Genomic DNA, 25,761 nt, shown 5'->3' on the forward strand with positions numbered 1-25,761 from the left:
AGGGTGGGACACCCCTGTGTGCTGCCAGCCCCATGCCACTGTCACCCTGAGCTCCTCTCTCTGCCCCAGCTCCTCTCCTTATCCCGCCTGCCCCTGGCCAGCACAGCCCCAAATATGTTTTGAAGAGAGCTGCAGGGCTTATTCTTTTCCTGATGATGCTAAATTTAAGCTCTCAATCTTCTTATCTGCTGTGAAGGCAGCGCCATCTAATCTCCTGCATTCAGCAGAGCTACTCCAGAGCTACTCCAGAGCTACTCCTGGTTGTTCCTCTGCTCCCTCAGGGACACAAACAAGAGGCTGTGGTTTGCTGCCGTCACAGGGAAGGCATGCTGCAGTTCCCTGCTCCCAGGAGATCCAGGCCAAACACAAAGAGGAGGGAAGCAAAGAAAAAACAAACAAACAAAAGGAATGACCACACTATTTAAATGTTTATTATCAGAAATATCCTGACTCTGCTGCTTAGTCTGCTCCCTGCTAGTGCAGGGAAGCCAGCCCTCGTGGAAGCTGCAGAAAAAGGTGGGGAATCCTTTAGTGGGCAAGATTTAGGGTTTTTTTTAAGGCTCTTTTGGTGTTGTCTGTGAAATTCCTGGCTCTGTTGTCACCAAACTGACACAGGTTGGTAAGGGGGTGGGTGCAGTGTGAGAGGGGCAAGGGGGAGGATTGGAACCTGTGAGAGGGGCAGGGAGGAGGGTTGGAACCTGCCACCAACTGCTCTGACCCTGGTTTTGATGGGAATCCTATTGGGATGGAGGATCCTTAATTAGTGAGGGTGTCCCAGCAGTGCCGGGAGCTGTTCACTGGTGCTTGCTGGCATTCATCCCGCTGGGACATCCCAAAATCAGCATTTTCCACAGGGAAAGGCCCAGGGAAGTTCCAGCTCCACCTGCTTGCTGCCTGGGGCCAGAACCCTTTATCATTGGAGTTGTACTAGGCTAAACAAAGAGCTCACGAGCTGGTGGTATCCAGCCCAGCTGGGACATCCCAAAATGAGTCTTTTCCATAGAGAAAGGCCCAAGGAAGTGCCAGCTCCACCTGCTTGGTGCCTGGGCTCAGAACCCTTTACCGGTGGAGTTGTACTAGGCTAAACAAAGAGCACCTGAGCAGGTATTCAGTCCAGCTGGGACATCCCAAAATGAGCTTTTTGCACAGAGAAAACCCCAGGGAAGTGCCAGCTCCACCTGCCTGGTGCCAGAACCCTTTACCATTAGAGATGTACTCAGGTTAAACAAAGAGCAAAAAGGTATTCAGCCCAGCTGGGACATCCCAAAATGAGCTTTTTGCACAGAGAAAAGCCCAGGGAAGTGCCAGCTCCACCTGCCTGGTGCCAGAATCCTTTACCATTAGAGATGTACTTAGGTTAAACAAAGAGCAAAAAGGTATTCAGCCCAGCTGGGACATCCCAAAATCAGCATTTTCCACAGAGAAAAGCCCAGGGAAGTGTCAGCCCCACCTGCCTGGTGCCAGAACCCTTTACCATTAGAGATGCACTCAGGCTAAACAAAGAGCTCCTGAGCTGAGTGCTCAGGTACAAGAGGAGAATCCAGTTCATCCCTCCTGCCTTGCATGGAGCTGTGCCAGGGTGAACTTTCCTGCTCCTTTCCACGGCCGCCTCCAGGGGCAGCTCCAGCAGGAAAACTGCAGGGGCTGTGGCAGGGCGCACCTTGTCTGGGCAGGTCGATCGGGTGTGTGGCGAGGCAGACAGAGGATTGCTGTCTGTGCCCAGCAGCTGAACGCTTTGGTGGCCCTGTGGTTTCCCCCCCGGCTGGTGATCATCCAGCAGCGGCTTTGCCGAGCTGGGGCTTGCACAGCTTCCCTAAAATAGCCGGGGGAAAAGGAGACGGCAGAACGGGAGGGCATGCAGCAAATGGCACGTATGCTGTGTGACAGCTGCCCTGCCAGCAGCCCCGGCTCTGGGGACCCTGGCTCCGGCTGGGGACACGGCCCTGGCGGCCAGCAGGGCTCCGGGACACGCGGCTGCACGCCTGGGCCCGTCCAGGAGGTGGCAATGGCAATCCACACACACTGCCTGCCCGGGAAAACGGGGAAAAGAGGATTTCCTGCTGGTGTGGGTTTGGTGTTTAAGGGGTGTTTTCAGAGGGGCTGCACTGTGGCTGCTGTGGAGAACTCTGGAGTGACACCTAACATTGCAGAAAATACACTTTTCTTGGAAATGCAGTCACGTCCCGGGTATTTTGGGGTTGATTTGTAAGGCATGGTGTCCTCATACATGTTAGTGCATTTCCTTTCCTTTCCTTTCCTTTCCTTTCCTTTCCTTTCCTTTCCTTTCCTTTCCTTTCCTTTCCTTTCCTTTCTTCTTCCTTTCCTTTCCTTTCCTTTCCTTTCCTTTCCTTTCCTTTCCTTTCCTTTCCTTTCCTTTCCTTTCCTTTCCTTTCCTTTCCTTTCCTTTCCTTTCCTTTCCTTTCCTTTCCTCATTCCTTCTCTTCGTCTCCTCCCACTAGTTTTGCCTGTTCCACACAGGACTGGGATGTCCCCAACGAGCTCTGTGACATTCCCAAAGTGCCACCACCTCTCCAGCCAGATCCCACTCCCTGTGCCTTGGGACCCGAGCTATGTTGGGGGGCTGCCTGCCAGGCTCCTTGTCCGTGCGCACGGAGACATTTGGGGGTAAAAAAGCACCAAAAAAAAAATCACAGAAAAAGCACAGAAATGTTCCCTCCGGCAGCATCTTCATCCAGCCACCTCTGGGCTTCTCTGAGTGAAAAGCTGAAACAGAAGCCCAAGGAGCAAAGTCTGAGCGGAGAGTTCCCCAGCAGAGGGTGGTGTCAGCCGGCTGGCATTCCCTGGCTGTCTGTCGTTCCCTGGCTGTCATTCCCAGCAGTGCCAAGACACAGAAGAGGGAACACCAGCCTCTATAATTTATTCAAGCTCCCTTTTAGCTCAGGACCCTTCCCAATAAACCAAGGAGGCAGCAGCAGGGGAATGGATGAGTGACATCCAGGTGCTGCTCAGTCAGAGTGTTGGAAAAGAAATGAGGGTCTGTGACCAGGCAAGGGGAACAGAGAACTGTTTCTTAGAGACTAGGCAAGGGGAACAGGAAACTGTTTCTTGGAGACTTTGTTGTGAATCGCATGTATAAGAGGGAAGCACCCATACGTGAATTTGGGGGCTCGGACTTTGGGACGTGAGTCCCCCAGTTCCCCGGGCCCTTAATAAAGCACCCACAAAACTTATCCGAGTTTTGTGTCATTTATCAATCGGGCAACAAGAGGTTTGTTCCTCTCCACAGCCCCATCCTCTTGCAGAACACTACATTTGTACAATCTGGAGCTCACAGCTCACCAGCGTGTGCTGGATCCCAGCCCCTCCCGAGCCTGGCTGCGCAGGTTTTGGTTGTTTTTATTTTTCCTGCTCTCGGCAATCTCTGCCATCAGCCCTTTGGGTTGTCAGAGGTAGGCGAGGAGCGTGCTTGCTCCAACACCTCCCACGCCGAGCCTGGCTCTGCAGCTGCAGGGATTGCTCCCAAGTGTCCAGGGGCCAAGAATGCTTTTTATTACTCAGTGAGAAAGCCAAGCTGTGCCTCGCAGCTTTAATTATGCACATACAATCAGCTCCTCTGTTGTCATCTACCTACAGACCTGACCTCACACGGCAGCCTGGTTCTGACTCAACCAAAATTATCCCTGGCACCACTCCACTGCCTTCAGTAGCCTCGTGATCCCTGCCCATGGGTGCTGTTGGAGGGCAGAAACGCTTGGTGAAGAGCTGAAAGAGCAAGAAAATCATTGTGAGAAAGCAGCTCCTGAGGGTATGGGGAGTGTGGGCTGGGATCTGGGCACTCCCAGGCAGCTCTGATGGTGAAACTGGAGTTGTGTGGATGCTGCTTCCTCTTGGATGGCACTGAGGGACAGCCAGCACCTCGCCATGAAAGAATCCCTTCTTACCAAAAAAAAAGCCCAAACTTTCCTTGGAATTGTTTTCTGTTGGTCGGAGAGATCCTCCTTCCTAGATGGAAAAGGAAGGATCATGGCTGTGGAGTTCTCTTTCTCTTTTATCTCCGCTCGGCTCCATTTGGAAGAGATTAGTGCTGCATTTGTTTGACATGCAGGTTAATAGCTTCCCTTCGTCCCAGTCCCGGCTTCCGGCTCTGCCTATCTGGAAAAGCCGGGCTGGAAATGAATCGGCAAACTCTGGGGAGAGGATCTCGGAACAAAACTCAGAACAGATTTGAAAAGAGGCTGTTCTAAGCCGCGCTGATTTGGAAGGAAGCCACTGGTGAAAATCAGAGATTTTTCAAAGAGTTTGCTGCCAAGGAGTTAATGCCTGAGCGTCGAGGTTTTTAATAAATGCGCTGGTAATTAATTATAGGAGCTGTCCTCCCGTTTGAAAGTCAAGGAACGCGATGCCTTGTTTGGGTTAAACATCTCCCCTGCAGTATTTGCAACCCAAACACGGCATGACGAGTGGGAAGACAAAGCGGGGGTCTGTGTGAGCGTGTGCGGCCCCGGGGAGGCGGGGGGGGGGGGCTCCGGTGCCGCTCCTGCTCCAGGGGAACCGGGAGATCCCCGGTACCGCTCCTGCTCCAGAACCGGGGGAGCCCCGGTACCGCTCCTGCTCCAGTGGAACTGGGGGCGCCGGTACCGCTCCTGTAGTGCCCGCAGCCCTGGGGGAACCGGGAGATCCCCGGTACCGCTCCTGCTCCAGTGGAACTTGGGGATCCCCGGTACCGCTCCTGCTCCAGTGGAACTTGGGGAGCCCCGGTACCGCTCCTGCCCCAGGGGAACCGGGGGAGCCCCGGTACCGCTCCTGCCCCAGTGGAACTTGGGGATCCCCGGTACCGCTCCTGCTCCAGAACCGGGGGAGCCCCGGTACCGCTCCTTCCCCAGTGGAACTTGGGGAGCCCCGGTACCGCTCCTGCCCCAGGGGAACCGGGGGAGCCCCGGTACCGCTCCTGCCCCAGGGGAACTTGGGGATCCCCGGTACCGCTCCTGCTCCAGTGGAACTTGGGGATCCCCGGTACCGCTCCTGCTCCAGTGGAACTTGGGGATCCCCGGTACCGCTCCTGCTCCAGAACCGGGGGAGCCCCGGTACCGCTCCTTCCCCAGTGGAACTTGGGGATCCCCGGTACCGCTCCTGCCCTAGTGGAACTTGGGGAGCCCCGGTACCGCTCCTGCCCCAGGGGAACCGGGGGAGCCCCGGTACCGCTCCTGCCCCAGCCCTGGAGGGAGGGCACCCCACAAAACGCGGGTACCGGCTCGGCCAGCGGGGACAGCGAAGCAGCGCCGGGGCTCTGGGCGGATTTCCCGGAACAGGGAGAGGAGCGGGAGGGAGGGAGGGATACAAGGGAGAGGGGGGGAGGAAAAAACGAAACGAAACAAAACAAAACAAAAAGCAGGAAAAATAAAAAAGGGGAGGGGGGAAAAGGGAAAAATATTGGGGAAAAAAAAAAGCAGGCTGCGAGCCAAAGCGTCGCCAAAGCCCCTCCGCCCCCGGGCTCCCGCAGACAAAGGGGCGGCGGGGCGGGCTGGGGGCGGACCGGGGCTGCTCTGTGCCCGGTGCCGGGGGCGGGCCGGGGGCTGCTCGGTGCCGGGGGCTGCTCGGTTCTCGCTGCTCGGTGCCCGGGGCCCCCCGGCGGTGCCCGGCTCGGCCACCAGCTGGGCTCCCTCAACAGCGCAAGTTTCCACCGGGCACCGCCACGGAGTTACGCTGGGGGGGCGGCCCCGCCGAGTCCGTCCGTCCGTCCGTCCGTCCGTCCGTCCGCCGCTTTGTTCCCGGAGGATGCGGCGCGCCTAACCCCGGCGCAGGCGGTGGGGCCGCAGCGGGGGCAGGGGCAGCCCTCCGCCGGAAAACTCCGCGCCGCCCTCCTTCCTCCTCCTCCTCCTCCTCCTCCTCCTCCTCCTCCTCCTCCTCCTCCTCCTCCTCCTCCTGCCGCTGCCGCTCGCAGCCCCGGCGCGCAGCGATGCTGGCGGGGCCGGCGGGCGGCGATGGAGCGGGGCGGTAGCGCGGAGCCGCCCAGCACCGCGGCCCCTCGGGCGGCTGCCCGCGGCTCCTGAGGAGGAGGAGGAGGGAGAGGAAGGCCGGGGCGGCCGGCGGAGCTCGGCCATGGAGGAGTGGCGGCAGTGCGGGCGCTGGCTCATCGACTGCAAAGTTTTGCCCCCGAACCACCGGGTGGTCTGGCCCTCGGCCGTGGTGTTCGACCTGGCGCAGGCGCTGCGGGACGGGGTGCTGCTGTGCCAGCTGCTGCACAACCTGTCCCCCGGCTCCATCGACCTCAAGGACATCAACTTCAGGCCGCAGATGTCCCAGGTAGGAGCGGAGAGGTGGATGGATGGAGGGGTGGCCGGGTGGGGAACCCCCGGGAGCACCTGGATCCCGGGATGCGGCTGCTGCTCTGCACAACTTGGTGGGATATGGGATGGGATGGGGTGGGAGACCCTCTGTTTCACCCCCCCCGGTTCAAATGCGGTCGAGAAATTAGGATAAAAATTTGAGAATGCCCCATAGCCTCTCCCTTTACTCGGATAAAGTAAAAGCCCTCCTCTGTTAAAAAATAAGGGAATGCCTCATAGCCTCTCCCTTTATTCGAAATAAGTAAAAGAACTCCTCTGTCTCCTTTGCTCTGATGTTTGTGGGTTAATTTCCCCACCACCCCGCAGCCCCTCCCAGGCTTTATCCCCCGGTTTCTCTCCGGGAAAGGCTCCGGGGCAGTGAGAGCAGCCGGGGCAGGAGGGAAACATCCCCCTGGTGTTTACAGCCGTGGCGAAACAAAAGCAAATAGCAGGGCATGGAGGAGATGGGATTATTGGGGGTTTTCATGGAGGCGCTGCTCCGTCTGGGATGTGCGGGAGGAGCGGGCGCCGGGACCAAAGTTTGGCTGGGAAGACTCAAAGCAAAATAAATGAATAAATTTATGAAAACACGAGAAGCTCTGGCGCTCTGTGAGGCTGCCCCGAGCCTGGCCGGGCAGGGAGCGAGGCCGGAGCAGTGCCCGAGCCCCGGTGCTGCATCCCTGATGGGGATGGGGGCCTCAGGGCAGGGACCCCATTCCACCCTTGCCCTGTTCTCCCATTTGGCTCCTTTAAAAGGGGCTCCATCCTTGGAAGCGTTTCCAGTTGTTGGTTTTATGGAAGGAGGCTTAAACAAACAGAAAAAAAAAAAAAAAAAAAAAAAGAAAAAAAAAAGAAAAAAAGAAGTAAAATCAGCTCAGCTCAGGTTGTTTTGTGTCTGAGAGCTCCGCTGGTGTTTGTGCAAGCTGGGCCGCGGGTATTTGCATGGGAATCGGGAAGTGAAATCGATCGGAACGAACGAAATAGGGCTTTGTGCCCTGCCCGCCGGCAGCCCCTGCGTGTTGACAAGTTCATGTCAGAGCGTCGGCTTTTATTTTTGAACAACAGATTCTAGAGGTGAGATCTGCAGGGAAACTTTCTGTCTGTGACTTCAGGGATAAATAAACCCCCTGTGCCCGCAGGAGCTCAGTTCCTGTGCTGTGAGAGTGAATCCCTCTCCCTTTTTCCGCTGGAGTTTCCCTCCAGGACGATGTTTTGATGGGTTTTTTTTCCAGTTTGTCCCCTTCACCCAGCAGGACACAGCCACGTGTGGCTGCTGTGGCTCAGGACAGCAAATTTGGAGCCCCTTTTTTGGGGAGCAAAGTGCGATTTGCTGTGAGGATGAGGATCCTGCAGAGCACCGGGATGGGAATCCCCAGCCCCATGGTGAAACCATCCCCCAGTAAATAAATAAAAACACGTCCTGATGCCTCTGCCCTGGGTGGAACAATGCTGGGAGATTTCCTCTTGGCTTTCCAGCCTCTGAACTGATCAGACTGCTTTCCGCTCGGGCTGATGTTTCCAAATTTAAACTGCAGTGCAGGAGCTTCCCTACAACGTGCTGGGAATGGCACGCTGTGTTTTTGGGGTTTTTTTGGGAATACAGTAATCCTACAAGGCTCATTTTGGTGTGGCAGTTGCCCTGTGGTGGGGAGGTCAGGATGGGTTTGGAGTTGTGGCACTTGGGGACGTGGTTTGGTGGCAGATTTGGCACCAAATCTGGGTTGGGCTGGATCTGAGAGGGCTTTTCATGAGCTCTGGTTCTGTGGGAGCTGTGATGCTGGGCTGGTTTGGGATGAGGTTTGGATAGGAGGCTCCTGCTGTCCCTGCCTAGTTGGAGGGGACAGTTCCCAGCCCTGCTGTCTGTAATAAAATTGTTCATTACAATAAAATTGTAATACATTTTTTTGCTTATCCCACCTGGCTGTTCTCACAGCTCTAAGGGCTGATTGGGGTGGGTTTGGTGCCTCTGAAAATCAGATCATTTGAGGGGAGCAGCACAGAGCTGAGCCCACAGGAGTGCAGAGCATCACCTGGAGTGGGAGTGGATGCTCTGCTGATGCCTCATCCTCAGCCAGGATGGGACCCAAACCACTCTGGAATCAGCCTTTATATTTGATGTTTTTGCTAATTCCTGGGAATTTGGCTTTTCCCCAGGGTGGTTAAAGGCACTTCTGCTGCCCTGGGGTGATGGGGATGATGGAGGGCCTGAGCCCCCCTGGATGCCCCAGCCCTGCTGTGGCTCTTGGGGGCAGTTCAGTGTCTCTGGGCCAAATTTCAGGGGAATTGTGCAGGAATCCATCCTTGCCACCTGTGATGTGCTCAGACACGGGGCAGGGGTGTGCACTGAGGAACTTCAGAGGCTGTTTTTGATGATAAATGCACATTTTGCCTGGCTGGCTGGACTGGCTAACCAGCTGTCTGCCTCACTGGAGAGCTCATTTTGTTATTAATCAGGTGAAGTGCCAGGGGACAAGACACTTGTGCTAGACTTGAAACAGCCAGTAAAATACTCTGTCATCCACCTTTCCCTCTGAATTAAGTGAGGTGTGCAGGTGTGCAATGAAAAACAGATTTTTGCCCGAGGTGAGCAGCATTTCAAAGGCCAGAGGTGAAATCAAATCACTGCACAGAAACACTTCAAGATCCAGGCACTTGTGTGGTTTTTTTTTTTTTTTTTTTCTTTTAAATCCTTTTCTGTGCTGATTTGTTTTTCCTTGCAGCTGTTGGAGGTGTGATGAGAGCTGAGGTTGGAGTGTGGAGGGATTGGTGTCCCTGTCCTCCCAAAACGTCCCCAAACTCATAAAACCTCCCTGTGCTTGGAAGTGTTTCCAGTTCCTGGTTGGTTTGGTGGATGGAGGCTTAAACAAATTGCAAAAAAAGGAGAAAAAAAAATTGAAAAAAAATTAGAAAAAAAAATAGAAAAAAATAAGTAAAATCAGCTCAGGATGACTGAGCTGAGAGGCCAGGCTGGCCATGCAGCAGTAGGGGGTTATTAAGCATAATACTTAATGCTTAATTAAATAAATGAGGCAAATCACCCCGTTAGTTGCAGTCTGAAGTTTGCTTTATTTTCATATTCAGTTTCAGTGACCCCAAATCTGCTCCTTGGTGGGGCCTGGGAGGATGGGATGACCCCAAGAACCTCCAGAGTGGCCAAGAAAATAAACAGGAAAAACAATCTTGAGTCGCAGCTCTCTTGTGAGAGTCACTGGACGTGAGGGCAGTGTGGATGGAGCGAAACTTCATTTCTGCTCTTTGTTTCTGTTTCTGGAGAGCTGGGAATGGCATGGGGGTGATTGGTGCCTATTGATCATTGTGTCTGTAGCTGTGCTTGGGTTTCTGGGGGTGTCATTCAGGGAGATTTCCCAGCCAGAGTGTGGTGCAGAGGACATTGGAATTTACAGAGGTGCTTTGCCATCCCCAAAATCCCACTGCTCTCCCCATTCCCATTCCTAATCCCAGCCCTCTGCCACTGTGTGAGACAAAGATCTTTAAACTTTACATTTTCATCAATAACTAGCTTTGAATCTTAATTTTGTTAAATCTCTGGTCAAATACAAATTAAATGACTCTCCACTGCTGTTTCAGCATTAAAAAAAAATATGTGCACTAAAACACCTGCATGTTTGGGTGAGGTTAATATTGGTGCTGTGAATTTTGTGAGGTTTTCCCTTTTTTTTTCCTTTTTTTTGGCATTTGTCTTAGATAAAATTAATCCTTCCTGACAGGGCCTTGGATGTGTTTGGGGGTTTGGTACCTTGGGTTGTTTGGGGGTTGGTAGGGCAGCCTGGTTGGAGCAGAAATGTCATGGGGGCTGCATCAGCTGTGCCAGACACATTTGCAGGATTTGATCAGGAATTATCCAGGAAAACTGGGGGGGATCTGGGAGTTTCCTGCAGAATTCCAGATCTCTGTCCCTCCTCTGGTTCAGTCTCATCCCTCCTGGGGATGCTCTGAAGGGCATTTCTGCTCTGAAATGGGTTAATTCAATGGGAAACAACTGAGGAAGAAGCAATAACACCCCAAATCCTGCCCCACTGCCCCGTCCTGGCTGTCTGAGCACTCTCTGTGAGTTAAGAAAGGTGAAAATTGGTGCCTGCACAAAGCTGTGGTGGTGTGATTTAACATCAAGACTCCCATGGATATCACCCCCCATCAAAGGCTGGTCTGGGCAAAATATCTCTGCAAAATATCTTCATGGTCTCTGCTGAAAATCTTCATGGTCTCTGCTGAAAATCTTCATTTTCCTGCTCCTGAACCTCCTGGATTCTGGAAGTGGAGCAGCCACAGAGTGCATGTGTTGGTGGGTGCACGGAGTTGGATTTAGCAGCGATGGCCAGCTCGTTAGGGATTGTTATTTGGGAGCATCCTGACATCTCTCCAGAGGGAATCCAGCCCTCCCTGCAGCACCTGGAGGTTTGATTGGGGCCCTGGGGGCTGATGAGAGGCAGCAAATTTAATTGGAGTGATGGCTGGGCTGCCCACTGCTCTGCAGAAAACTGCAGCCCCACGCTGCCTGAGCTGTCACATTTACCTCTTCTTTTTCCTCAATTTGCCATCAAAATCCTTTATGTATTTATATATTTTATTGGTTTATTGGTGATGGAGGTGCTGCTTTGCTGTGCCTCTGCAGGAGCAGGTGGCTCTGAGCCTCCCCCAGGTACAGGGGAGGTGGGGGATGCTGGAGGATTTGGGGCAGGTGATTATTCACAAGGCTTTGGGGTTTTTAATGTGCCACTTGAAGGGTTTATAGCTGCAGTGCTTGTAATTGCTTCCATATGTCATGATAGCAGTTAAATATAATTTAATATTATCAGGGCTTTGTGGGTTCTTTGAGCAAGGTTTGTGTAGCTACTCTTGATTTACCCTGCTCAGCTCCTCTGGCTTTTTGTTTATTCTCTGCTTTTTTGAAAGTGAGTTCTGTTCCAAAAAAGAAAAAAAAAGAAAAGTGAAAAATGGCCTGGTTGCATATCCCTGTTTACTGTGTCTCACTGACTTCCCGTTGGGATGTGCTGAGACTTGCAAAGGGAAAAAAGGAAAAAAAGGGAAAAAAAAAGTGAAAAAAAGGTACTCTGTGTGAGCTGCTGCCACTCTTCCTGCCCAGCCCCACTCAGACCCCAAACCCTTCTGGGAGCCTCTTTGTGACCCTCTGAGCTTGGAGCATCCAACTGAACCTGCTGCTGAAGGCTCATAAATATTCAATATTCTGGTGGGGCAGGAGAAGGTGCAGGGTGTTGGATGGATGCTGTGAGCTGTGCCAAGCAGCCTGAAAAGCAGTGAAAACTTTTATTTTTTTATTTTCTTCACGCTCTTGAATGATGGATGAGAGCTAAACACCTGCATTAAACACCTACCAGCAACGGGCTCTTGAATGAATGGATGCCTTAAAAAAAAAAAAAGAAAAAAAGAAAAGAAAAATGTGATTTGGTTGGGTTTTTTTCAAGCTGCCTCCTGTCCCTGTTGATGAGCTGTAAGAAGTGCTTGGCTGGTCCAGCCTGCTCGGGGTGCTGTGCCAGGAGCAGGGGGATTTTTGGCACTGCCCAGCTGCTGGGGCTGGCTGAGGAATTGGGGAAATGAGGGAATTTGGGGTGGATTTTGTGGGAGGGCTGAGCATCCCCACCTCAGCCTGCTGGGATGGGACCCAGCACCCCAAATTCTGTGGGTGTGGGAGCCCCAGACCCTTTTCCTTCAGCTCATCTGGAGCCAGAAGGGACCTGAACTTTGGCAGGGACAGAAATGTTGCTTCAGACTGAGCCTGGGTGGGATGGAGAGGCAGGGATGGGATGGACAGACAGGGATGGGATGGACAGACAGGGCTGGGCTCTCCCTCCTGGCTGCAAACAGAGCACAGAACTTTGTACATTTAACAAATCTGTGCTGCTCTCCAGGTGTCTCATCCCCATCCCTGGCATCTGTGGCTGTGCAGATGCTGAGCCCTGTGCCTGGGGTTTGATTTTTCCCTGCACATTTTGTGCTTCTGGGAGTGTTTGTCTGAGATCCTGGACTAGCCCAGCCCTGGAGTTTGGTCTGAATTAACCCAAGGTTTAGCTGAGAAAGGCTTTTTTGGGGTTTTCTCTCTGTGATGGGTGTTTGGGCTGTCTGAGTCCCCCCTCCCGTGTCAGGGGGTGCTTGTGCTCTACCTAAAGCCACAAGGGCTCCACTGTGGAAGGAATGGTGAAAATACCAGGTGTAGATGCAGCTTGCTGCTCTGTGGAGGCTCTGAAAACCCCAGTTCTCCTCAGGAGGGTCACTGCAGATCATGTGTGGCCATCAGATTCCCCAGCCTGGTCTAACCAGTCCTACAGAATGAATTTCTGGGCACCTCTTTGGATCTCTTTGGATCTTTTTGGAGATTTCCCTGCAGTCCCCAAGCAGTTGTGTGAGAGCTGCCAGCCCTTCCTGCCCCAGGACAGAGGATGTGCCTCCTCTGGCCAGCACCCTTTGCTCTGAGGAGGCACTGTGGGATCTGTTCCTGTTTTGTAACCCTGCTGGGCAGCCAGGATCCCGCTGCAGGAGCCTCCTCTGCCTCCCTGGACAGCCCCAGCCTGACTCATATCCTGACTGCTCCTCGTGGCTCTGCACTGCGTGCACTCTGTGCTACAGACCCACCAGAAAAATCTGATTTTTATTCACTGGGTTTTTCAGGATTGGGTTTTCCAGCCTTGCTGCAGCTGGGGAACATCTCCCATCTCTCAGTGCCCTCTCCCAGCTGTGCTCCAGGTGATGGAGCTGGTTTGGCTCCCTGGGATGGGAGCTTGGGAGGGCTCTGTGCCTCTCTGGGCTGTCCCTGGAGCTCTGGCAGGGACCAGGACCCTGTGCCTGCCCCACTGGGGCCTTGCTTGGCCCCCAAACCTCCAGGATTTGGTAAATGAGGAGAAGGGGAAGGTTAAAAGGTTCCCATGGAGGAAATTTGTTCTTTATCTTGGAGCATTTGGCTGAACACTGATGGAGGGGTGTGGAATTTGCTGGATGAAGGAGGAAATGATGAATCTGACTCTGTGTTCTTAGAAGGCTAATTAAATATTATATTACATATTATATTACATACTATGTCTTATATTTTATTTTATATTATATTTTATACTGTGTACTCTATACTATACAATATATTACATATTACATATTACATATTATATATTATATACTATATATTATATATTATATGATATATAATATATAATATACTACATATTATATACTACATATATATTATACATTATATAATATTTTATATTATATTACATATTATATTATATTATATTATATTATATTATATTAGCTATACTAAACTATACTAAAGAATACAGAAAGGATACAGACAGAAGGTTACAAAGAATGATCATGAAAACTTGTAACTCCTTCCAGAGTCCTGACACAGCTTGACCATAATTGTTCATTAAGTCAAAACAATTCACATAAAACCAATCAAACAATCACCTGTTGGATAAACAGTCTCCAAACCACGTTGCAAAGCAGCAAAACACAGCAGAAGCAAATCAGATAATATTGTTTTCATTTTTCTCTGAGGTTTCTCAGCTTCCCAGGAGAAGAAATCCTGGGCAAAGAGGATTTTTCAGAAAATGTGTCAGTGACAGAGGGGGGAGTGAATTGGCCCTTTTGGGGCACTGACATATTTTGGTGTGTTTGATGGTGGTTTTCAGCTCAATGGAACATCTGGTGTGTCTGAAGGGGGAACAGAGGAGGTTTGTGCCTGGGGAAGGGGAGGAGTGATTTGTGTTCAGCACCGCAAACACCGAATTATCTGTGAAATCCATGGAAATTGGGGGCACCCAGTGCCTGGAAAACAAACGTGCAGCCAGGCTGGGAGCAGGGCAGTTCCTGTGCTGCTGCCAGAGCTGGGGCAGCTCCCGGGCCCTGCAGGAGAACCCAGGGCAGGCTCTGGCACCGGGGTTGCCCTGCAGGGAGGGGTTCTTGGCTTTCCAGGATGAGTTTGGCTCCTTGGGGTTTGTCAGAGCTGGGAATGCTCTCAGAGCACTCAGATCCGTGCAGGATGGAGGTTTGTCCTAAAGCTGAGCCTTGCTCCTGGGAGGTTGGGTTTGGGGCAGAAGCAATGAGAATGGGAGATCTGTGATGGTGTAACTATGTTTTATATATATAATATGGGCTAGAGGGTTGTGTAAAATATATGAATATTTTATATAAATATTTTATTTATATATATAAATATATATTTTATTTATATCTAGAAATAAATACTATATATATTTATATTTATATATAGTGTTTATATAAATACTATATATATAAATAAGTACTATATATATTTTATATATCTGTATATCTATGTAGATATATATATTTATATCTTTAGATATATTTATATTTTATATATATGTATTTTATATATTTCTATAAAAATATTTTATTCATACCTATACTTTATTTTTATATTTTATATATTTATATTTATATATCTATTCATTCTATATAGTATTCATATTTATATTTAATTTATATTAATATTTTATTTATATAAAATATATATTTTAAAATATATATAAAATGTATAAAAAGTTATATATTTATATATAACTAAATATATAAAATAAATATATAAAATATATAGTTATACATAACTAAATATATAAAAGTTTATGTATTTATATATTTATAAAATATATTTATATGTAAATAAAGTGGTATTTCTTTAAGACATGGCGTGTGTGAAAGCCTGGAAATCCCAGGCTGAGTGGCATGGCCCCGGGACAGGAAATGTGCACAGCACTGGGACAGCCTTGTGTGCACATTTTGTGTTTATGGGAAGCACTTTCTCATGTGAGTGATCTTCCAAGAAAATCACTGGTGAGCCTTGGAAAGGGGAGGAGACAAAACAAAACCAACAAAAAAAAAGAGACAAGGCTTTTCCTCCCATAGCTGTGGGAGAATTGTGGCTTTAGACAGAAAATAAACCATAAAATTTCCTTGTAAACTTTTCCTTTGGTTACAATGCCTTATAGACTTTGGGAATGGGGATTGCCTGAGCACAAAGAATTCTGCAGAAAAGAGGAGTTTTTGTGAAGGGCTTTCTGAAATAATTAAAAGTGTCACCTGGGATCTTGCCAGATGTGAATGATCCCATTCCAGGTCACAGGGCAGACATCACAGATTTGTCACCTCACTTTAACCCTTCCTCATCTGTTGGGAAGGGTGAAAGTTTGACAAGAAAGTCTCACAGATATGTGTGCTTGGCAGAAAGATTTTTGCATGCAGAGTCTGATGAAGGAATAGAGATGGAAGCAAATTTTGATATAGAAGGAAAGACTTGCTGAGCCAGTCTCACTGGGTAACCAAGGAGGCAAAGGGTGTGTGAGTTAGAAGGGGTTTTTATGGCTTAGAGCAAAGGATAAACCCACCCCAAACAAGAAAATGTTTTTACCAAGCAGGAAGAGAGCACAGGCAAACAAGTCAGCAATGCTGCAAGTAGCAAAAAGCTCTCAGAATTTTCCACTGCAAGAAAACTGAAAAACAACGTCTAGCTTAAACTAATAATGTAGTAGGAAACTAAAAATGTACTAGCTTAAACTGTAATGTACTAACTTGTAGTGACTGGAGAACAGTAACATGAATATGGTGATTACAGTAGTTATGATGGGCTGTAGATAAAAGTTAAGGTACAGATTGGTCCTACTGTATTAAGATGCTCAGCAAAGAAAAGTCTACAATGCATTGTAACCAAAAGAAAAGGATATAATGCATTTGTAGCCAAAAGAAAAGTAAGAAAAGTATATAATGCAATGTAACCAAAAGAAAAGTATAAAATGCATTTGTAACCAAAAGAAAAGTCTATAATGCACTGTAACCCAAACTCAGGGTCTCCAGGCCTGCCTGCAGCTGGAGCTGACAGCTGTGGGCACAGCTCTGTCACCAGGACCCTGGGCTGCTGTAACCCATGGATACAACAAACTGCATTTTGATGAGCTGCCTGGAGTCCCCATCCCTCATTTTGGCTCTCACCCATCAGTTTTGGCTCCCAGGAGTTGGGATGCTCACAGTGATGCAGGAGGGCACTTCCAAGGGATTTCCCACCTCAATTGCTGCCCCTCCCTGCAGCTTTGGCCGCCTGGAGCTGATGCAATCAGTGTCTCTCTGCTGGGAACTTCACCTGAGATGCAGAAATCGTGGTCAGATACCCTGAGCAGCCAAACCTGTTCCTTTGGGGCAGGCTGAGAGCCCAGACAAACCCTTTGCTGCTCCCCTGCTGCATTTTCCACCCTCTGCGTGTTCAGGTGCACGTCCCCAAGCTCTCCCCACATAGAGAACACCTAAATATTTTTTTTTTCTTAGGTTAGAAGTGAATTTTCCTGGTATTGGCAGCTGGTTTATCTCGGGAAGGGTAACGAGGAGGCCTTAATGAAGCTACAGTATCTGCCTGAGAGTGGGGTTTTAGCCAGGTTCTTGCAAGAAGCATTTCTAATTAGGAGAGATTTAATTCCAGATTTTTGTCATCCCCACCCCTTCCCCTCTTAATTATATTTGCGAACATGTTTAACAGCTTTCCCTTCAGAAAAGAACAATTTATTCAAAGGTCATAAATAGATTCTGGCATTAATTACTCCAGGAGCCACACTGGGCCGCTCTGGAGAAAGAAATCCATGGGGAATGCTGAACCTTTCCCAGCTGGATTTATCTGGGCTTGAAATGATTTTATTTTCACATTCCCCCCATCAAAGACACCTCAAAAAAACCCCCAAATAGCTGCATCCACATTTGTGCCCAGCTGAAATCCACTGGGACCTTGTAGCTGATTTCCCTGAGTTTTTGGAGCAAATCACAGAGTCTTCCTTGATCTCTTGAAATTTGTAAGAATTATAAATAATATAAAATAATATTATATTATAAAAATTATATAATGTAATATACATACTATATATAGTATAATAGTATATATTAGTATAATATATATAGTATATATATATATACTATATATAATATATATTATATATATAATATATAGCATAACATACTATAGTATACCACAAAAATAAGATATTTTGTATTATATAAAATATAAATTTATATCTAAAATATATAAATAATATATAATATATATCATTTATTTATAAAATATATGAATATATACTATATTTTATTTTCTGTATAAAATAAAAATGTATATATCTAATATATAGAATAGAATATATATACTTTAGAATGTAATATATAATATAATATAATATAATATAATATAATATAATATAATATAATATTATATTATATTATATTATATTATATTATATTATATTATATTATATTATATTATAGAAATTATAATATCTTGGGGTGTTTTTGTTGATTAGTTTGGGATCCCCTCATTGCTGTGGTTGCTGAGCTGGAGCAGAGCCTGGCTGGGGGCAGTGGCAGAAGGACAGAAGGACAGGGCTGAGCTGTTCCTCCTCCTCAGCCCAGCTTAGGTTAATAGTTTTTGTAACCTCCAGATTTTGGAGTGGCTGCAACATCTGTTCCAAGTGATAATAATGCAGTGCTGAGGGGGAATTAGCATACAGCTGCCAGGGCTGGGGGAGAGCCTCTATAGAAAAAGAAATGAATTTATTGATGGAAGATGAAGCCTCATTGAGTTTTCATAGTTCTGGTAATTCTGGCAGCGTGGGCAAAATCTGTTCCTGTGCAGTGGGAAGGGCTGGGCTGTGGGATTTGATGTGATCTGAGGCTCCTGTGTCTTTTGTTTTGTCATTTCACCCCAAGCCAGGAGTACTTTTTGCTGGCTTTGGGTTCCTTTGGAAGGCTCCATCTGCCAGATGAGCCCTGGTTGGGCTGGCTGTGTGTGTGGGGAATATTCAATATCCCTGGGAATAACTCTGCTCTCTGAGACCTGATCCAGTGGGTGCCATCCCTGCACTTTGTGCTCGTCAAAATCTCTTTTCCTTGCACTTTGGCCAAGTTTGTGTTGGCACTTCCCAAATGTGTTCCCTGTGCTGGTCCCTCTCCATCCCTCATCATCCTCAGGGCTCAGGATCCAGCACTGAGGTTAAATATTTCCATGGCTCTTCCTCCCCTGGTGTTTCCCTGGCATCCTGTGATGTGACACTTCAATTTCTCCTTGAGGAAAGACAGACAAACATTGTTTTTGTTGCTTTGGGGAAATGCAGGAGAAGGTGATTGAAGTGTTCTCTGAAGCCTCACAGACTTGAAAGCGAATTTAAAATGCCCAGGATTTAAAATTTACAAACCCAGAGTGATGATTGGTGAAATTCCGGATTCTGGAGGGATTCCCCTATTTGTAAAATAAAACAAAAATTAAACTGAAGCCAACCCACGTTCAGCTTTGGGCTTCCAGCAACAAGAACTAAGTGAACAGAATTATCTGGTTTATGTGTTTAAACCATCTTAAACACCTGATTTAAATGGATATGAATGAAAGGAGTGAGAGTAAAACTGCAATAAATCCAGAGGGGCAGAGAGGAATTACCAAAGACATGGGGCAGAGGGAAGGAATAAACCCCTGTAACCACCAAATTTTCCAGAGTCTCTTCACAGGAAAATCTCTTTTTCTTTGAGCAGATGCAAAACTGCTCAAATCTTGTGTTTTTGTTTTTTTTTTTTTTAATTTTTAAATTTTTTTTTGTTTAGTTTGGTTTTTTTTGTTGTTGTTGTTTTGATTGGTTGGTTTTGTGGGGGTTTTTTTTGTTGTTGTTGATTTTTTCCCCTCTGATTTAGAGGGGTTCTTTTTGGTTTTTTGGGGTTTGTTTTTTTTTTATTTATTTGTTTTTTGGTTTTTTTTTTCCCTCTGATTTAGAGAGTTTTTTTTTTGTTTGTTTTGTTTTTTTGGGGTTTTTTTGTTTGTTTGGTTTGTTTTTTTGTTGTTGTTGGGTTTTTTTTTCCCCCCTGATTTAGAGGGGTTTTATTTTTTGTTTTTGTTTTTTTTTTTTTTTCCTTTTTTTGTTAGTTCCTTTGAGGGGGGGGGGGTTGGGTTTTTTTCTTTTTTATTTCTCTGATTTTAATGGTTTTTTTTGTTTGTTTATTTGCTTGCTTTGTTTCTTTTGGTTTTGGGTTTTTGTTGTTTTTGTTGCTGCTTTTTTTCCCCTCTGATTTAGAGCTTTATTTTTGAGAGACAGCCCTTCTCCCAGCAGCTGTGAGGATGCTGTGTGACACAGCCAGGCTGTCAGGAGTGTGGTGGCTCTATAGAAACCCGTTATTCAGCTGAGCAGGGCTGTCATTACCTGCCTCTGCTGCTCCCCAAAAGAGATATTTAACTTGTCTGTGCTCCAGGTGCTTTAATGCCTGCTTGGGTTTGTCTCTGGCACGTCAGCAGCCGGGCTGGGAGTGCTGAGGGATCAATGTGGAGCTTCTCCTCCCTCCACCCATTGAGGCTTTTACTCAAAAATTGGACAAAAATCCTCCTGGCTCTGGCTGCTCATCCCACCCAGGGCTGGCTCAGGTCTTTGGGGTTTGACATTTGCAGTGTCTGTGGATGTGAAATGGATTTTCAGCCTCCCGCCCTGCTCTCCTTGTGTTGTGCTCCCTGGAGTCTCAGGAGAACCAATAATCCCAGGGGTGATGGGGTCATTCCCATCCCTGGGTGTTCTGGCATTGTTATTCCTGTTATAACTTTTCTGGGGGAAAATAAATCCAAACAACTGTTGGATTTTCACAGTTTTGTGGGTGTAAGGCAGCTGGGAAAAGCTGTGGGCTGCTCCCACACCCTGCTTCTTCAGGAATCTGCCCAGCACTGGATGTGAGTGCCCAAAAACGCCGCTTACCTGTTACTGTTTGCACTACTTTGAGTTATTTGCGCTGCTTTCTGGATTATTTTTGGATTCCCAGGTCCAAGCTCCACTTGGTATCAGGCCCTTTGCAAACAGATCCTGGGCAGAGGTTATCCAGCTAATGTGGGAATGCAGAGCACCCAGATCTCACTGTGCCTGAGCAGAACCATTGGCTGTGAGGGTGATTTGTTGTCCCTCTGCCCTGCTGGGGCTTGGGGAGAGACAGCTGGGCTGGATTTTGTAATCCACAATTTGTTTTGGTCAGGAAGGGCTCAGCTGCTGGTTTATTGCTGGGTTATAGCTGGTTATGTTATGTCGGTGTGTGGCTGTGTGAAGGGAAGGGGACAGAAGTGTGAATTCTTCCTCCCCTCCTCTTCCTCATCCTGCTCCTGGGGTGGTGCTGGGTCCCAGATTTAGGACATGGATCCTTTTGCAGGAAATTTGGGAAGGCTGTGGGACACTCTGTGCCCTCCACAGCATTCCCTGGGTGCTGTCCCTTCTCCAGGCTGCCCAGGGGCACCCCCAAACCTGAACAGAGGCTGGAAGGGAGCTGAGCTGCATTTCCCAGCCCTCCAGAGGGTCTGGGAGCAGTTTTTGGGGTCACACTGACCTGCTGTGAGACCTTGGAGGAATGAAGGGGTCCAAGGCACAGGCAGAAGTTTGGAGGTGCTGTGTGACCATCCCTCCTGCCTGGCTCCTGTCCCAGGGCACCTCTGCTGTTTTCCTGGGGATTTGGGCTCATGTTGGGAGTGGTGGTGGTGCTGTCCAGGCTGTGGGATGTGCCTGGAGGTGGGGAAGGAGGATTCCTTCCATCCTGGTGGTTGTGCAACCCTGGAGTTCCTCCCTGAGCGTTCAGAGCTGGGCTTTGACACTGAGCTACTCCATAGGCAATGCTGAACCTTTCCCAGCTGGATTTATCTGGGCCTGAAATGACTTTGCACACTCCCCCCATCAAAGGAACCTCCAAAAAACCCCAAATAGCTGCCATTTACATCTGTGCCCAGCTGAAACCCACTGGGACCTTGTAGGTGATTTCCCTGAGTTTCTGGAGCAAATCACAGCATCTCCCTTGATCTATTGAAATTTGTTTTGTAAGATATGGAGGTGTTTTTGTCCAGAGGTTTGGGCACAGAGCAGCTGGGAGCTCATTCCATGTGCTGGAGGAGGGACAAGAGTTCAAAAGTTGAGTGTCTGAGTGAGCCCAGCAGCTCCATACCAGGGGAGAGCTGACATGGCAGGAAACCAGAACTGCATTTCAGATGGTTGCATCACTTTTCCAGGATGTTCCTTGCATTATTCAGTGCAGTGTGAAGAAAGTTTCCTGGGGTGGAAGGAGGCATTTGGGAGTGGAGGAGGATTAAAAATTCCATGAAATCTCTTTGGTCCTTCCTGCCAAGCTGGGGAATGATGGATCAGGAGCGTGAGAGTGAGTGCTGGGCTCACAGAACTGTCCCTGGGCTCACAGAACTCAGGGATTTGGGATCTGGGAGGGACCCCCAGGGGCTGCCAGGACCCTCTGGAGCTCCACCTGTGCTGTTCCAAAGCCAGAGGTGGAACAGCTTTGTTCCCTGGAGGCTCCAATGCCCATCCCCAGGGTAGATGATTGTAGATGATAATGATTGATGTAGATAATGATTGTTGTAGATAATGATTCCACTTCTGATTCCCAGAAGTACTCCAAGGCTCTCCTCTCTCCACTGGCCTCCTCCTATCTACTATCACAAAACTCCCCCCAATCACTCTACTCCACATAACCTTGCCCTCACTAAATCCTGCTCTCTTAACCATCCTAGCTATCCTCTCAGCAGCCCTGGGGGGATGAATGGGTCTCAACCAAACACAAATCCGAAAAATCCTGGCCTTTTCTTCCATCTGTCACCTAGGCTGAATCCAGTCATCATCATCTACAGTGTTTTACAGGGATGTGAGCAGTGCTTGGCTCCTCAGCCTCTCCTCCCTGGAGCCCTTGCCAGAGCTCCAGCAGGCAGATGTTGGTCCCTGCCCCAGCCCTGGCCTGGAATGCTGTTCCTGGTGGAGTGTGCTCCAGGAAAAGCCTCCATCTGCTCCCTGAGTGTGAGCAGAAGTGACAGGTCACGATGACTTTACATGACATGTTATTTCTGCTGCCCTCCCTGAGGCACTCAGCAGCTGGAGAGCTTTTCCCCCATGGAGCTCTGCTTTGAATAAGAGCTTTTTGCATTGGAAGCTACACCTTAGGAGGGATGTTTTATTTTCCCTGGCTGTTTATAGCCCTGTAAAATACTGTGGAGCCTTCATTTTCCCCTCTTTGCATGGTCTCCATTGCATTATGCAGAGGAACAATTTATTCCTAACAGCTCAGCCTAATGTGTGCCACAGCCATTTCCACAGGAGCCAGACCTGCCTTAATGTTTGCTGGATGGTTTTTTAAATGCATTTTGCTGGCTCCTAAACCAGGCTTTTTAATAGCTCCTGCTCAGAGCTGAGTGTACATGAGTCTGACAAAAACCTTGGTGCTTGGTCTCTCACCTTAACTCTGGGCTTAAAAAATCCCTCCCTGAGTTCCACTCTGTGTGTGTGTGTGTGTTGATGGAGGCAGTTGCTAAGAGAAGGGATAATTTAAAGCAGAAGGAAGTCATACATGCAGCTGTACTAAAAATTAACTTCAGTTGGGTGGTACTTAGGAAATTAAAGCAGGGATGCTGCCAAAAAAAAAAAAGAAAAAAAAGAGGAAATGAAGAGTCTGCATTTGACTGGGTGTTGATAGTGTCTTAACTGTGTCAATAAAGTCACTTTAATTCGTGGGTCAGTGAGCTTTTTTAGGGCTGCTGCCTGTTTAGACTTATTGATCCTCTCCCATTAAGCTCCAAATGTCCTTTCCTGTGCAGACAGTTCCCAGCCCAGTCCAGCAGAGTGGGTGGCTTTGGAAGGAGATGCAGTGGAGCTGCCGAGGAGGAATCAGATGCTGCTGCCAGTTCCCCTCTTCACCCCTCTGGCTGAAGCTCAGCATTAATGGTCCAGCCCAACATGTCCCTGGGGCCTTATCTGCATCCTCAAATTGTACCAAATTAATTAGCCTGGCACAGCAAAAAGCAGCCCAGCCTTCCCTAACGCTCTGCAAATGCAATTTGCTCCCAGAGTTTATTTGAGATATTCCAATTAACAGGCAGCTTTGCTTGTGCACTGTCTGGTGGAGCTGCTTCTGTCTGGCTGGGAAATTCCTCATTAAATCCATGGAATCCCAGACTGGTTTGGGTTGGAAGGGACCTGGATGCTCGTGCAGTGCCCCAGGGCAGGGACACCTTGCACTGGAGCTCCTGTCTGGCTGGGAAATTCTCATTAAATCCTGTTCCATGGAATCCCAGACTGGTTTGGGTTGGAAGGGACCTGGATGCTCATGCAGTGCCCCAGGGCAGGGACACCTTGCACTGGAGCAGGTTGTTCCAGAGGAAATGATGTCCTGGGGAATTGGGTTTGACAGGACCCAATTCCATTCAGGAATTCTCAGACAGCCAACCTGGATATTCCCATCGTCTCACAGGGAGATTTTCCAGTGGAGTTTTCCTGCTTAACAGACTAAATCAGTGCAGAATTACACAAATATTTGTGATTAATCCCCAACATGCAACTTCCTATTAAATAATTTACCAAAGCCTATATTGAAAAAAATATAGCCCCCCCTCACAAAACACAGAATGATGTTCTTCCTTATTTTTAGCAAAGAAAAAAAAAAGATAAAAAAAAAAAAAAAATTTCTCTGCTTGTGTGTGTTTAACCCCTGTTAGCCTGGCTTAAAAAGGAGGAATTGCTTTACAGAAATGTGAATCCAGGGCTGGAAACTGTTCGGTCAAAGCATTTTGGGAGGATTTTGGGAGGATTTCCAACCCCCTCTAGCCCCAGGTGCCAGCTTTGGGTGCACCCCTGATGTGTTACTGTAATAAATGAGTGTGTGGAGCTGCCAGGAATGGGATGTGGGTGTTAAATTAGAGGGTCCTGTTATCTTGTTATCCTCCCCGAGCATTAATTTATAGAAATATCCAGAGCCTTGTTTCCCGTAATCGCTGGGATCTGTTCTCAGGGGTGGTTTTTATGAGCTGGGGACCTGACCTTTTTAAGCAGCTTTACAAATTAAGTAGCCAGCAGATTAATTTTCTGTAGCCTGTTTTTATCATGGGGAGCAGGAACTGTTCTGCATTGCTGGGGCAGTAAATTTTACCTCTTGGCAAGGGAGGGAAAAAAAAAAAATCTTCCAGATAAGGTAAAATAGTCACATCCTCAAGGAGAGATCGAAATAAATTGGGCAGAAATGAAGCTGCCCTTGTTTTAATTCAGAAGAGGTGAGGGACAGGGTTTTGCCCAAACCCAGGGAGGTTTGGAGTCGGCAAAAATGCCAAAATTTAAGCACTGCTCACTGCAGAAAGATCTTTAATTCATGGTGGTAAAAAAATCTCTTGATGCTTTAGGGAACTTCCCAGAACCAGACTCAGCTCTGGCTGGAGTCTCATTCAGTTCCACCCTTGCAAAAAAATAACTTGAAATGGAAGTGATTTCCTTTTTGTTGCCTGTTTTGTTGCTGTGGTGTGAGTTGGGATAATTGGGCTGGTTTAGGACAGCCCTGCCCCTGCTGGGGCTCTGAGCATCCTCCCCAGAATTTGGATTTCCTTCCAAATAGGTGCCAGGATGGAGAAGTGATGGCTCTTGTGCTTTTCACCTGTTTTTCACTGATGTCACACTGATTGCAATGATGCTTGATACTGTCTAGTAAGGAATTAAACCTCTCTCTTTCCTCCACGAGGGCTGAAAATGCTTAATTGAAATCTTACAGATAAAACACAGCCTCTAATCTTAAAATCCTAATAAAAAAGAAACTCAACCAACCAACATCACAGTAATGCCAGTGGCCTCTTCATCCTCCCCTTGATCAAAGTTCATTCTGATTTTTATCTGGTGCCTACATTAGAGATGATGGTTAACCTTCAGATTTCCTGTGATACTCACAGTTACTCTTCAGTTAATTAATTTCCTTGCAGTGCTGCAAGGAGAGGAACTGAAACCCTGAATGCAAATTGCCCAGGGCAGCACGAGGGCTTTAGGTGGAAAGAAAAATGGGTGTTTGTGCTTGTGGGTGGGTTTTCCTTTCCTGGCCACAGGGATGGGTTTGGGGTTGGTGTATTTGGGTTTTTGGGATGTGTTCTGAAGCTTTATGGAGCTGGTAGAGACTCATGGGGGGCTTCTCCTGCTGCCAGGGGAGTTCTGATATTAAATCAATTAAATATGATATTGTATTATATTATATTATGCTATACTAAAACTATACTAAAGAATAGAGAAAGGATACAGACATAAGGTTACAAAGAATGATAATGAAAACTCCTGACTCCTTCAAGTCCTGACACAGCTGGTGGTGATTGGTCATTAAGCTAAAACAATTCACATGAAACCAATCAAACCTTGAATGATCCAACCACCTGTTGGATAAACAATCTCCCACCACATTCCAAAGCAGCAAAACACAGGAGAAGCAAAGGAGATAAATATTGTGAGGCTCCTCAGCCTACCAGGAGGAGAAATCCTGGCAAATGGGTTTTTCAGAAAATATGACAGTGACACACCACAACAGAGGCTTGCAGTTTTTCCAGGCTTTTATTTCCTCCATCACCCATTTCAAAGGTAAAAGCTGTGAGTTATGAATGTTTTCCTTGGCTGGGGGTTTGCTTTGCAGGGGTGATTTCCCTGTGGGTGATGCTGTG

The 25,761-nt window shown here is 47.9% G+C and overlaps 1 protein-coding gene across 1 annotated transcript in view; it reads left to right on the forward strand.

Moving 5' to 3' along the window:
- Positions 1–5,995: 5,995 nt before the first annotated feature.
- The window catches only part of VAV2 (vav guanine nucleotide exchange factor 2), a 119,191-nt gene continuing 99,425 nt past the window's right edge, over positions 5,996–25,761 (forward strand). The window contains exon 1 of the mRNA XM_058818479.1: positions 5,996–6,264. Within this exon, the coding sequence (XP_058674462.1) occupies positions 6,061–6,264 (204 nt within the window). The 5' untranslated portion in view covers positions 5,996–6,060. The remainder of the gene's footprint in view (positions 6,265–25,761) is intronic.

The sequence above is a fragment of the Ammospiza caudacuta genome, chromosome 21, assembly GCF_027887145.1.
Source record: "Ammospiza caudacuta isolate bAmmCau1 chromosome 21, bAmmCau1.pri, whole genome shotgun sequence".
NCBI lineage: Eukaryota > Metazoa > Chordata > Aves > Passeriformes > Passerellidae > Ammospiza > Ammospiza caudacuta.